The sequence below is a fragment of the Babylonia areolata genome, chromosome 33 (assembly GCF_041734735.1).
Source record: "Babylonia areolata isolate BAREFJ2019XMU chromosome 33, ASM4173473v1, whole genome shotgun sequence".
NCBI lineage: Eukaryota > Metazoa > Mollusca > Gastropoda > Neogastropoda > Buccinidae > Babylonia > Babylonia areolata.
The window spans coordinates 7171121-7183620 of NC_134908.1; the positions used below are offsets into that span (position 1 = coordinate 7171121).

At 44.9% G+C, this 12500-nt stretch overlaps 2 protein-coding genes across 2 annotated transcripts in view; one reads left to right on the forward strand and one right to left on the reverse strand.

Moving 5' to 3' along the window:
* The window catches only part of LOC143276813 (E3 ubiquitin-protein ligase TRIM56-like), a 3231-nt gene extending 2298 nt beyond the window's left edge, over positions 1-933 (forward strand). The window contains exon 3 of the mRNA XM_076581465.1: positions 877-933. Coding sequence (XP_076437580.1) covers positions 877-933 — 57 coding nt within the window. The remainder of the gene's footprint in view (positions 1-876) is intronic.
* LOC143276927 (uncharacterized) overlaps positions 1-10312 on the reverse strand; it is a 67655-nt gene extending 57343 nt beyond the window's left edge. The window contains exon 1 of the mRNA XM_076581599.1: positions 10051-10312. Coding sequence (XP_076437714.1) covers positions 10051-10257 — 207 coding nt within the window. The 5' untranslated portion in view covers positions 10258-10312. The remainder of the gene's footprint in view (positions 1-10050) is intronic.
* Between the last annotated feature and the right edge of the window lie 2188 nt (positions 10313-12500).

Consider the following 12500-nt stretch of genomic DNA (forward strand, 5'->3'; position numbering starts at 1 on the left):
CGACTTTGAACCTTTCTCCTGCTAACTAAACTCGTCACATGATTCACTACAATTAATCTGTCAGTACAGCCACTGACACTTCACTGGAAGAACAAAACTGCATTGCAGCTTCAACAAAGTATTGTCTAAAATACGAATTCGCACACAAATGCATGCAGACTGCGACGTGGCAGTTTATCTGATGAAACTGGTTCAGTCTAGTCACTGGAAAAAGTAGGTCCGTTTCAATCCCAGTTAAGCGCTATGCTCATGATACAGTGAAGACGTCTGTGCTCTATCCGCCCTGTCGTTCTAAAATTAGTACGGGTTTTTCCAGTGATGTAACTACTTTCAGTTTACGGGCCATAGCTTTAGAAATAGCGCCTGAAACACTGTACAGCCCGTGTAAACCTTCTGAGGCACAACCTGCCCTTTGACTGAAACACAATTCCAACCAGAAACACCCACCACAGAGCACCCACTTTATTTTCTTGTGACATTATCTCCCAAACAGCAACAACGATGACATCACTGACAAGCTATAAATACACGGACCTCCCCACACAACCTGACCTCTGCTCCCAAGCCCTGCAACACTCCTTGAGTTTCGCGCGCCAGGTAAAATAGTCCCACACCACTCATCGTGTTTAATCTGCTTGCCACCACATGACACACATCTTGAAGTGTAGGATGAAGAAAAGAGAGAGTTAACGGACTGTCAGACACACACAGTGAGCATTCAGCAAAACACTGTGGTTTCCTGTCTGTGTTGAAGGCAGCCTTGAACCAGCGTAGGAACGATATTGATTCAGGACTGGGACTCGCGAGGTGGTGTACGGGAGGTAACTGCATCAAGCATGTCATTTGTAGACTGCTTGGGTTGTGTCCCATGGACAGCAACACCCGACAGAACTTTTCGATGTGGATATTTGGGATATGAAACCTCTGATGTGATTATGATGGATATAAACTTGTGATATGGTAATGAAGGATATGAACGTATGTTGTTGTTAAGAGGGATAGATTGTTCTTCTTCTTCGTTCGTTCGCTCCAACTCCCACGTTCACTCATACACGAGTGGACTTTTCACGTGTATGATCGTTTTTACCCCGCCATGTAGGCAGCCATATTCCGTTTTGGGGGTTGTGCATGCTGGGTATGTTCTTGTTTCCTTAACCCACCAAACGCTGACAAGGATTACAGGATCTTTAGCGTGCACATTTGATCTTATTCTTGCGTATACACACGAAGGGGGTTCAGGCACACGCAGGTCTGCACATATGTTGACCTGGGAGATCGGAAAAAAAATCTCCACCCTTTACCCACCAGGCGCTGTCACCGAGATTTGAACCCAGGACCCTGAGAGTGAAAGTCCAACGTTTTAACCACTCGGTTATTGCGCCCGTCAAAAGTATATATATATATATATATATATATATATATATATATATATATATATATATAACCTCGGAATGTGGTTAGGAAAACTATAAATTACTGATGTGGTTATGACAGATATAAACTTCTGATCCATGGATCAGTCAACATGTACTGACACCTTGAAAGTGAAACCAACACTGATGTGGTTGTGAGGGCTACAGTCTTCTGATGTGCGTACGCCGCAGAGTATAAACAGGGAGAGAGAGAGACAGATAGACAAAGTTATTGAGAGACAGAAAGAAAAAGACAGACAGACAGACTGACAGTGAGACAGACAGATGGAGACAGAGGCAAGGACTCAGTAACGACAAGGAAAGATTGAGAGAGAAAGAGAATGAAAATGACAACTGGCCGAATGAATTAGGAAAAATACACAATGAAGAGGATGCCGAAAAATACACAAAATGTACAACAAGAAAAAAATATATATATAAAAAAAAGATTCTCTCATTGAATAGAGGGGAACCAGGGAGCAAGAGAGAGAGAGGGAGAGAGAGAGGGAGAAAGAGAATGGGAGGGAGAGAGAGAAAGATGGGGAGAGAGAAAGTGATAGGCCGGGAGAGAGGGAGAGAGAGAAAGAGGGAGAGAGAGAGAATGGGAGGGAGAGAGAGAAAGAGGGAGAGAGAGAAAGAGGGAGAGAGAAAGTGAGAGGGAGAGAGATGGAGACAGAGAGGGAGTGAGAGAGAGAGAAAGAGGGAGAGAGAGAGAGAATAGGAGAGAGAGAATGGGAGAGAGAGAGAAAGAGAGGGAGAGAGAAAGTGAGAAAGATGAAGAGAGAGAAAGGGAGGGATAGAGAAAGTGAGAGGGAGGGAGAGAGAGAAAGTGAGAGGGACACACACACACACACACACACACACACACACACACACACACACACACACACACACACCATTGACAATTTCTTTTTTTCATGTATTAACAAATAACAAATCAATCAACATATTCTCTTTTTTTTAACTTTATTGAAGATTCTGATTAACATGAATCAGCGTTAACACAAATAGCACACCACTGCAGGAAGTACTGTTTTATGGGAATGGATGTAAAGAAAAACTGAACAGAAAGACAGAATTGAGAGACAGAGAGAGAAGGAAGAGGCAAGGCTGTGTGTGTGTGTGTGTGTGTGTGTGTGTGTGTGTGTGTGTGTGTGTGTGTGTGTGTGTGTGTGTGTGTGTGTGTGTGTGTGTGTGTGTGTGTGTGTGTGTGTGTGCGTGTGTGAGTGTTTGTGTGTGTGAGTGTTTGTGTGTGTGTGTGAGTGTGTGTGTGTGTGTGTGTGTGAGTGTGTGTGAGTGTGTGTGAGTGTGAGTGTGAGTGTGAGTGTGTGTGTGTGTGTGAGTGTGTGAGTGTGTGAGTGTGTGAGTGTGTGTGAGTGTGTGAGTGTGTGAGTGTATGAGTGTGTGTGTGTGTAAGGGGGGGCGGAGTTGGGGTGGACGGGGGGAAGGAGGGGGGGTTATACCTGTGTGTGAAGCAGAGGAATTCTGAACTGAGAATAGTTTGATTGCAAGGCCTCTGGCCCACTACAATGGGAGTGGAAATATGCTGTGAAGCAGAGAGAATGAGGGGGCGGGTGTGAGAGAGAAGACAGAGAGAGAGAGAAAGTGTGAGAGAGAGGGAGGAAAGGGAGAAGATAGGAAGAGAAGATAGATAGATAGAGAGAAGACAGAAAGAGAAAGTGAGAGAGAGACAGAAATACAGAGAGAGGGAGAGAGAGAGAGAGAGATGCATGGAATCGAATAGATTTTCGTGGGAGATGGTTGGGGGTGGGGTAGGGGGGTGGGGGGGGGGGGGGGGGGGGTTAGGGGTAACAGTTCTAAAAAAAAGCAAAGCCTTTGTTTCAACCAGTCCTAGAATACAAGCAAAAAACAAATAACAAAAAAACACACAAAAAACAATAAAAACAAAAAATCATCGAAAAAGAAAATGAATGAGAAATTGCATCACTGTATCAAAGCAATATGTACATCATAAGTTATGGATGTATCGTACACGAATAGATATTCAAAGCACTGCATAGCTCAAGGAAAATGAGAGAGACAGAATTAAAGAGAGTGAATGAGAGAGAGAGAGAGAGAGAGACACACACACACACACACACACACACACACACACACACACACACACACACAGAGAGAGAGACAGACAGACAGACAGACAGACAGACAGACAGACAGACAGAGTTCATTCTGTTTCAATCAACCTTCGAAAACAATTTAACATAAAAACATCACGAAAGAAATCAAATGTGAAAATACATCACTATATAAAAAAAAAATATATACACCATAAATCATGGATACATCCTACATGAATAGACATTCAAAGCAGTGCATAGATGCAAGGCATACGTAGATCAAATAGTTCTAACATAGATGCAAGGCATACGTAGATCAAATAGTTCTAACATAGATGCAAGGCATACGTAGATCAAATAGTTCTAACATTGATGGGAGTAAGAAAGAGAGGGGGTAGGTAGAGGAAGAGAGAAAGAGAGGGAAATGAGTTAGAGAGAAGAGAGGGAAATGAGAGTTAGAGAAAGAGGGGGAAATGAGTTAGAGAAAGAGAGGGAAATGAGTTAGAGAAAGAGAGGGAAATGAGAGTTAGAGAGAGTTTCAGTTTCAGTAGCTCAAGGAGGCGTCACTGCGTTCGGACAAATCCATATACGCTAAGCCACATTTGAGAAAGAGGGGGAAATTAGTTAGAGAGAAAGAGAGGGGAATGAGAGAGAGTTGGGGAGAAAGAGAGGGAAAGGAGAGAGAGAGTTAGGGAGAAAGAGAGGGGAATGAGAGAGAGTTGGGGAGAAAGAGAGGGAAAGGAGAGAGAGTTAGAAGAAAGGATAGAGAGTTAGAGAGAAAGAGGGGGAAAGGAGAGTTAGAGAGAAAGAGAGGGAAAGGAGAGAGAGATAGGGAGAAAGAGAGGGAAAGGAGAGAGAGATAGGGAGAAAGAGAGGGAAAGGAGAGAGAGATAGGGAGAAAGATAGGGAAAGGAGAGAGAGTTAGGGAGAAAGATAGGGGAATGAGAGAGAGTTAGGGAGAAAGAGAGGGGAATGAGAGAGAGTTAGGGAGAAAGAGAGGGAAAGGAGAGAGAGGGAGAAAGAGAAGGAAAGGAGAGAGAGTTAGGGAGAAAGAGAGGGAAAGGAGAGAGAGGAAGAGAGAGGAAAGGAGAGAGAGTTAGGGAGAAAGAGAGGGAAAGGAGAGAGAGTTAGGGAGAAAGAGAGGGAAAGGAGAGAGAGTTAGGGAGAAAGAGAGGGAAAGGAGAGAGAGTTAGGGAGAAAGAGAGGGAAAGGAGAGAGAGTTAGGGAGAAAGAGAGGGAAAGGAGAGAGAGTTAGGGAGAAAGAGAGGGAAAGGAGAGAGGGAGAAAGAGGGAAAGAAGTTAGGGAGAAAGAGAGGGAAAGGAGAGAGAGGAAGAGAGAGGAAAGGAGAGAGAGTTAGGGAGAAAGAGGGAAAGGAGAGAGAGTTAGGGAGAAAGAGAGGGAAATGAGAGAGAGTTAGGGAGAAAGAGAGGGAAAGGAGAGAGAGTTAGGGAGAAAGAGAGGGAAAGGAGAGAGAGTTAGGGAGAAAGAGAGGGAATGAGAGAGAGTTAGAGCGAAAGAGGGATAGAAAGTGGAGAGAATGAGAGAGACGAGATAGATATAGAGATAGAGAAATCTTATTCACATGAACATAAACTGACAAAATGTATATAAGGCATACAAACAGTAGAATGAAATTACCATTAACTCTCTCCATACGAACGGCGAAAGAGACGACGTTAACAGCGTTTCACCCCAATTACTATCATCAAAATATTGCAAGCGGAAGGCTCTTACACTGAAGAGGTGAATGTTGACAAAGAATACCACAATTCTGACGACGGAAGCTAAAGGTTGGGTCATTCAGACACCCACTGGACATCCGAGGGGTCTGTGTAGAGGAGAAGAGAGGATTGGCCGTACTGAGTGAGTTAAAAGATTCAGACTTATCTTAAGAGGGGCAATAACCGCATTAAGAGGGGCAATAACCGCACTTTAAGAGGGGCAATAACAGGACAGTGTGAACAAAAAAACTGAAACCTAACCAGCACGACAGGTCCTTACAAAAAGCCACAAACGTCTCTGGTTACTGAAAAGCTTTGTACAAATACTGTGCCAAATAACGATGTGGAACGTGAGAGATAGACAGACAGACAGACAGACAGGCAGACAGAGAATCAGGGACAGAAACAGAGACAGAGGCAGAGACAGAGACAGACAGACAGCGAATCAGGGACAGAGACAGAGAGACAGAATTGACTTGAAATTAATATTATTTGGGAAAACGGGATAACAAAGTTTTTTTTGTTTCATCCAACCTTCGAAAACAGAACAAAACTCATGAAAGAACACCCAAAAAGGAAGAAAGAAAAGAAAGAGAAGATGTATCACTTTATCAAAACAATATGTACACCTTCAAACATGGATACATGAAGAAACATTTAAAGCACTCCATTTCCAAAGCCCGGAAATCTAGAAAGAGAGAGAGAAAGAGACAGACAGACAGAGAGACAGACAGACAGACAGAAGCAGAGAGAGCTAGAGACAGCCAAAGAGAGAGGAGAAAACCTTTGTCAGCGAAACTATTTGATAAACATGCACAGGATATTTCACATTGAAACCTTTCTTTTACAAATATAAGGAATGAAACGAAAACACAATTAAATAAATAGAAGGAAACAACATATATATACATATACATAATATATATACATATATATATATATATATGTGTGTGTGTGTGTGTGTGTGTGTGTGTGTGTGTGTGTGTGTGTGTGTGTGTGTGTGTGTGTGTGTTGGACGCTGCATAGCGAAGCCAGGGTGTCCTCTCTTGTGCACAAAGACTGGGTAGGTAGAAATGGAGGACAGACTGTCACCCATGCAGTAGGTCCCCCCTCTCCACGTCGCTGAGATGACCCAATGGAAAGGCAAGTGCCCGTACACATGGTTCGAGCGCGCGCGCACACACGCACACACACACACGCACACAAACGTTGTATAGACACACATATATATATATATACAGATACAAACACACATGTTATGTGCCCCCCCCCCCATAGCCTCCCCACCCCCCCACAGCACCCCCCTCCCAACCTCCCCCCCCTCACACACACACACAATAACTCATCTCAACACGATATGAACATGAACAACACACAAGAAGTGTCAGGTCACACGTCAGTCATCACCACCCCACTGACCCCTTTAAGGTCACAGGTCAACGACCACCACCTTCCCTCCATCACACCCAATCCACACATGCTGGTCAAAGTCAGTGGCCAGACGTTTTGCTCTATCCAGCTTCAGGGGCCCTGTGTCTAAATAGCGCACAAAGCACCCTCCATCTTCATGGTCAATGATATGTACTTTGCTTTCTTTGTGGACAACGACCAATAGTCGTTCATTATCATCAATCAGAACAAAACGTGCATCATAAGGCAGGGATGTTGGTTTGTAGGAGCAGAGGATGGCAATACTTCTTGAACCAGCTCTGCGGTAGACCTCCACTCTGTCACCATCAAGAAAAGCAAAGTAAAATCCTCCTGCAGACGCATGGCGTAGGATTCCTTCTGGGTATTTTTCAGACACCACCTCCTTGAATGAATGTGTCAGCTGGTTTCTCTGGTGGGGTGTACCTGGGGACGATGCCTGACACAGTGCAGAACCTGACAGAACACTGTCAGTCTGATCAGTGTTTACTGACGTGAATGCCACACGACGAAGAAACTTATCTTGCCAATCTCCCAGGTAGTGAATGTCATTTGTGGCAGAAGAGACCATCTCCCAATTTGCCCCCGCCCTCGTTTCGTACGGGCTCAGGCTGCCGTCAGGTGTGATCAACCAGGCATCACTGTTTCCACAGCACAGCAGGACGTCATCAGTGATGGCGAGGAGGGCATCACAGTCACTTCGATGCTGCACTGTGGTCAGCACCTGACCTTCAGCATCAAACAGCTTCAGATACTGAGGACTATCACCTGCAGGACTGTAAAACACCCACAGTCGGTTGTGACTGATGGTACACATGGCAAGGACCACTGATTCAGGATTCGTGGAATAGATGAACTCTCTTGGTGGCTTCTTCCCCATCACGCCCACACAACTGCTGGCTGAAGGGGCACTGTGTGTTGTGTGCATCACGTCTGATCCCTGGGGGAAAATAGTTACAGAATGATTATTTCATTTAGTGCAGTACATGCTTGGATTGTGCACGGTAATGTGTCGCAAATTGTGTGTATGTGTGTGTGTGTGTGTGTGTGTGCGTGCGTGTGCGTGTGTGTGTGTGTGAGTGTGTGCTTGTGGTTCGGTGTGTGCCTGTGTGAGCATGTGTGTGTGTGATTGTGGGGGGGTGGGGGAGGAGGAGGGATGCCTGCGTGTATGTACATAACACACGTACCCCACTCCCACCCCCCACCCTCGCCCCTCCCCCCCTCCCCCCCACACACAAACCTAAACAAATCTTAACAAAACACAGCATTCAATAAGGAATTCTGTCATAACCTTATGTGTGCTTTGGCCTTTGTCAGCAGGGATATGGTACATGTGTGTGTATGTGCACGCTTTTGTACTAATCTAAGGAGGGAACGTGGGCATATGTGCGTGTGTGTGTGTATGCATGTGTGTGTGTGTGTGTGTGTGTGTGTGTGTGTGTGTATGCTTTTGTATAAATCTCAGGAGGGAACATGGGCATATGTATGTGTATGTATGTGTGTGCCTCGGTCTTTTCCCAATGTGTCTCACATCTTCTCCCCACAATCACTAATATTGTCAACTCATCCCTTCTCACTGGAACGTTTCCATCCACTTTCAAAACTGCAATCGTCCGGCCTCTTCTGAAGAAACCCAACCTTGACGAAAAACTATAGACCAGTTTCTAATCTTCCATTCATGTCCAAACTCCTTGAAAAAGCTGTCCTCAAGCAGCTTAACAACCACCTTTGTTTCAACAATCTCATCCACCCATTTCAGTCTGCCTATCGCGCTGACCATAGCACCGAAACCACTCTCCTCCACATTCTGAACAATCTGCTGATAGCGTCCGACTCAGGAAAAATTTCCGTTCTCACTCTTCTCGACTTGTCAGCCGCCTTTGATACGATAGACCATTCAATCCTTCTTTCCCGTCTTCATTTTACATTTTGTATCAACGGCACTGTTCTAAACTGGTTCAAATCTTATCTCACTGATCGATTCCAGTCTATCATTGTTGATCATTTCCAATCTGAACCCGTTAAAATCGAACATGGAGTCCCACAGGGATCTGTTTTAGGCCCAGTGCTCTTCACACTGTACACTGCTCCTCTCGCTGAAATTATCAACCGTCATAATATCAGTCATCATTCTTATGCTGATGACACTCAACTCCAGAAGAGTGATACCCCTGAAAAATTGTTGTCGCTCTTGCAAGAAACATCCAACTGCTTCCTGGACATTCAAAACTGGATGACTCAAAATAAGTTACAATTGAACGCGGACAAAACTGAAGCAATGATCATAGGAACTAAACAAAAACTGTCTTCCATCACAATTGACACAATCAAACTTGGCAGTACATCCATCCTTCTTTCCACGTCAGTCAGGAACCTCTGTGTTGTCCTTGACAATACACTGTCCATGCAAAAATTTATCAGTCAGACATGTCAGTCCTGCTACTGTCAACTGCGACGCATCAGTGCCGTCCGGAAATATCTGTCCACTGACGCAACATCTAGACTTGTCGTTTCTCTCATTCTCTCTCGCCTTGACTACTGTAACTCTCTATTGTCTGGTATGCCTGCTTCATCCATTCAGTCCCTTCAGCGCATACAAAACTCTGCTGCCCGACTCGTTCTCAGAAAGAAAAGATCTGAGCACATCACTCCTTTTTTGCAACATCTCCACTGGCTCCCTGTCTCACACCGAATAAAGTACAAGATCAGCACTCTATGTTATAGATGCATTCACAAAACTGCCCCTTCCTATCTCTGCGGCTGCCTTCACCTCTACACTCCATCTCGCTCACTACGATCGGCCTCGGATCCACTCTGTTTACGCATACCCAGATTCAAACACTCAACCGTTGGCCGCCGTTCTTTCTCTGTTTCTGGACCTTGCGATTGGAATGAACTTCCTTTTTCGCTTCGTCAAGTCTCCACACTCAGCTCTTTCAAGTCTGGCCTTAAAACCCACCTCTTCCCAAAATAGCCTCCCTTGCCTGCCCTTCCTTGTCTTTAGTTTCTACAGTATTAGAGTTATGCATGCCTGTGAATGACTGGTGCGAAAGCGCTTTGATTTGTCTCTGCACAAGATCCAGCGCTATATAAATACCAGTATTATTATTATTATTATTATGTGCATGCGTGTGTGTGCGTGCACATGTATCTATATACATGCTCATATACACACCTGCACACATACATACTCGCGTGCACACGAGTGGTGAGAGTGCCGGTTTAGTCGCCGGCAATCCGACCCTGAACAGGTTGTACTGGATTTCAGGTTACCAGTAGCAGATCTAATGACCTGACCTGACAATGACACACACATATACACAGGTACACACACACACACACACACACACACACACACACACACACACACGCAACTATGCACACAGAAATGTACAGTTCCACCAACTGACCTGCAATGCCCCAACTCCCCCAGGGGGCAGCAGCATGATCTCACGGCACGAGGGGCAGGGGAAGGAGGGGGAGGAGCCAGCCACACCCTGAAGACAGCTCTGACAGAAACTGTGGTAACACCGCAGCATTTTGGGCCGACGATACGGTTCCAGGCAGATGGCACAGCATAGTTTAGTGTCAATGTCTTCTTCCCCTCCAGTCGCCATGTTGTCACCTCAGATGACGTTGACGTTTGTGCAGCTTTGAACCTTTCTCCAAACTGAACTCTCAACTGAATTCAAGTCTCCCAACTGATCAGTCTAAACACGCCACATCTACTCACTGAAGCTGTCACATAATTCACGATAACCAGTCTGTCAGCAGGCTAGCTAACACTTCACTTGAAGATTTTTTGTTGTTATTTTTTTGTTTGTTTTTTTGAAAGGCATAAAAGTTTCACTATATTTCGTCCTGAATATGAATGTGCACTCACACACGAACTGATACAGACTTCCTCTGTGTTCAAAATGACAAACCAGCTGAATCCAGTCACAGTAAGAAGTAGGTCTATTTCAATCCCTGTATCACACCCAACAAGCTGCTACCCACTGAAAGAGTCAACCAGTTGTCAGGTTCAACATTTCTCTTTTCCCTTTTAATCTTGCTGTGCATTGCACGTGCAACGAGTGCGCAGCAAAGGTTTTGATTGGACGGTGGGCATACTTGATGTGTGAGTGAAGCTGGATGGAGTTTTCTTCACACACCCGCAAACAGCAATAGATCACTGCCATCCTGTCACTCAGCGTGGAGAGGTTCCTGCATCAGAATCTCTTGTAGGGTTCGTTCCCGTATTTTCGGCAATATCTCGTTTTTTATTTTATTTTATTTTATTTTAAAAAATACATTCCTTGGGATTTATTTAATCAACTACAATTGTTTCGGAACCATTCCTTTTTCACACACACACCCCCCTCACCCACCCCTCTTCCTTTTTGTTCGCAATTAGTTTTCATTTCTCGGTTTCATTGTGATGTGCCAATGACATGATTGATAGTACTTCTTGAATTTGTGTTCTAATGATCCCCATTTGTGGTTAGAACTTTTGACAGTATGCTTTATGCCAGTGGTACGTGCGGGTATCTATCACAAGTTTATCATTATCTGTGAGAACGGTTTTGCTTCCATATAGGACTGTAACATTTACTCGGGGTGACAGAAGGGTATCCTAATTTGATTGTTATTGTTCCTTGACGAATAGTGTATGTATATCTAGTTGGTGGGCGAGCGTTGGCTTCTTCTGATTTAAACACTTTTGTGTTTATTAGAGTCAGCTTCTTTCAAGCCATGCCGTGCAGGGGGGATGTTCGGCTTCCTTTTCAGCCGGGGGAAGTTGTTGTGTGTATGCGTGAGAATGCTTGTCATCTCCCCTTTTCTTTTCAGTTGTGGCAATTCTAGTGCAGGGAGGTTACTCCTCCAAACCCCAGTTGTTGTTTTTCAGTTATCTTTCTTTTCAGGTTTCCAGCGGCTAATGGTTTTGTGTGTTTTCCTTTTGATCGAATGAAGACGGGTGGTTGAACGGAGAACAGATTTCGTGTGTGGAGGCCACATTATTTTAACCCTTGCTGGGTCAGCTTTTGGCTTTTGTTTCCGGGATCCACCACTTGGAGAGCGAGCTGCTGGGTCACGCGGGCCGACGACAGAGGAGGGGACGTTGGTGCAAGTTGTGGACCCCCCGCCCTCCTACACCATCGCGACAACCCACGGCTCGATGAACTCCCTGAGTAATTTCAGGAAGACCAGATCTGACCCCTTACCACTTGTCATTAAAGACAAGCAAGTAGAGATCATCGGTGAATTTAAATTTCTCGGACTGATCATTTATCCTCATGTGAGTTTCACATCACACACACACACACACACACACACACACACACATGCGCGTGCGCGCGCAGGACAAAGGGAGAGAGTGAGGAAACTACAGAACCATTACAATCAGGCCTGATTTTAATCATACATAGGACCGCAAAAGACTCAACCATCACAACCATTCAGCTGAGCTGCTCTCTCGTGTTGTACGCAGTGTTGGTTGGACTGTTCCTTTTCTTCTCCTTTGTTTCCTGTTCAGTCCCCTGACATCATGTGCACAGACAGGTTGTTGATGAGGTGTTCATTGGTCACTGTTATGTTCCCTTTTTTCACTGTGTGTTCTGTCGCCGTCTTGACGTGTGTGTGTGTGTGTGTGTGTGTGTGTGTGTAAACAAAGCGAGTCTGTCTCATGACACGGTGCAGTCTGTGTGTGTCCGAGGTAAACGTAAACGTTGGTACTTTCTAGGCTACTGATGGTGGCAGAGGAGCCATACCCAGCAGGGTGGTAGGTATGAATGATACCTGTAAAATGTTACCCGTTTATGATGATGTGGGAAGCAGGATAAGAGTCAAAGGCCAAGGTCATTAAATGATTTTATAAAAT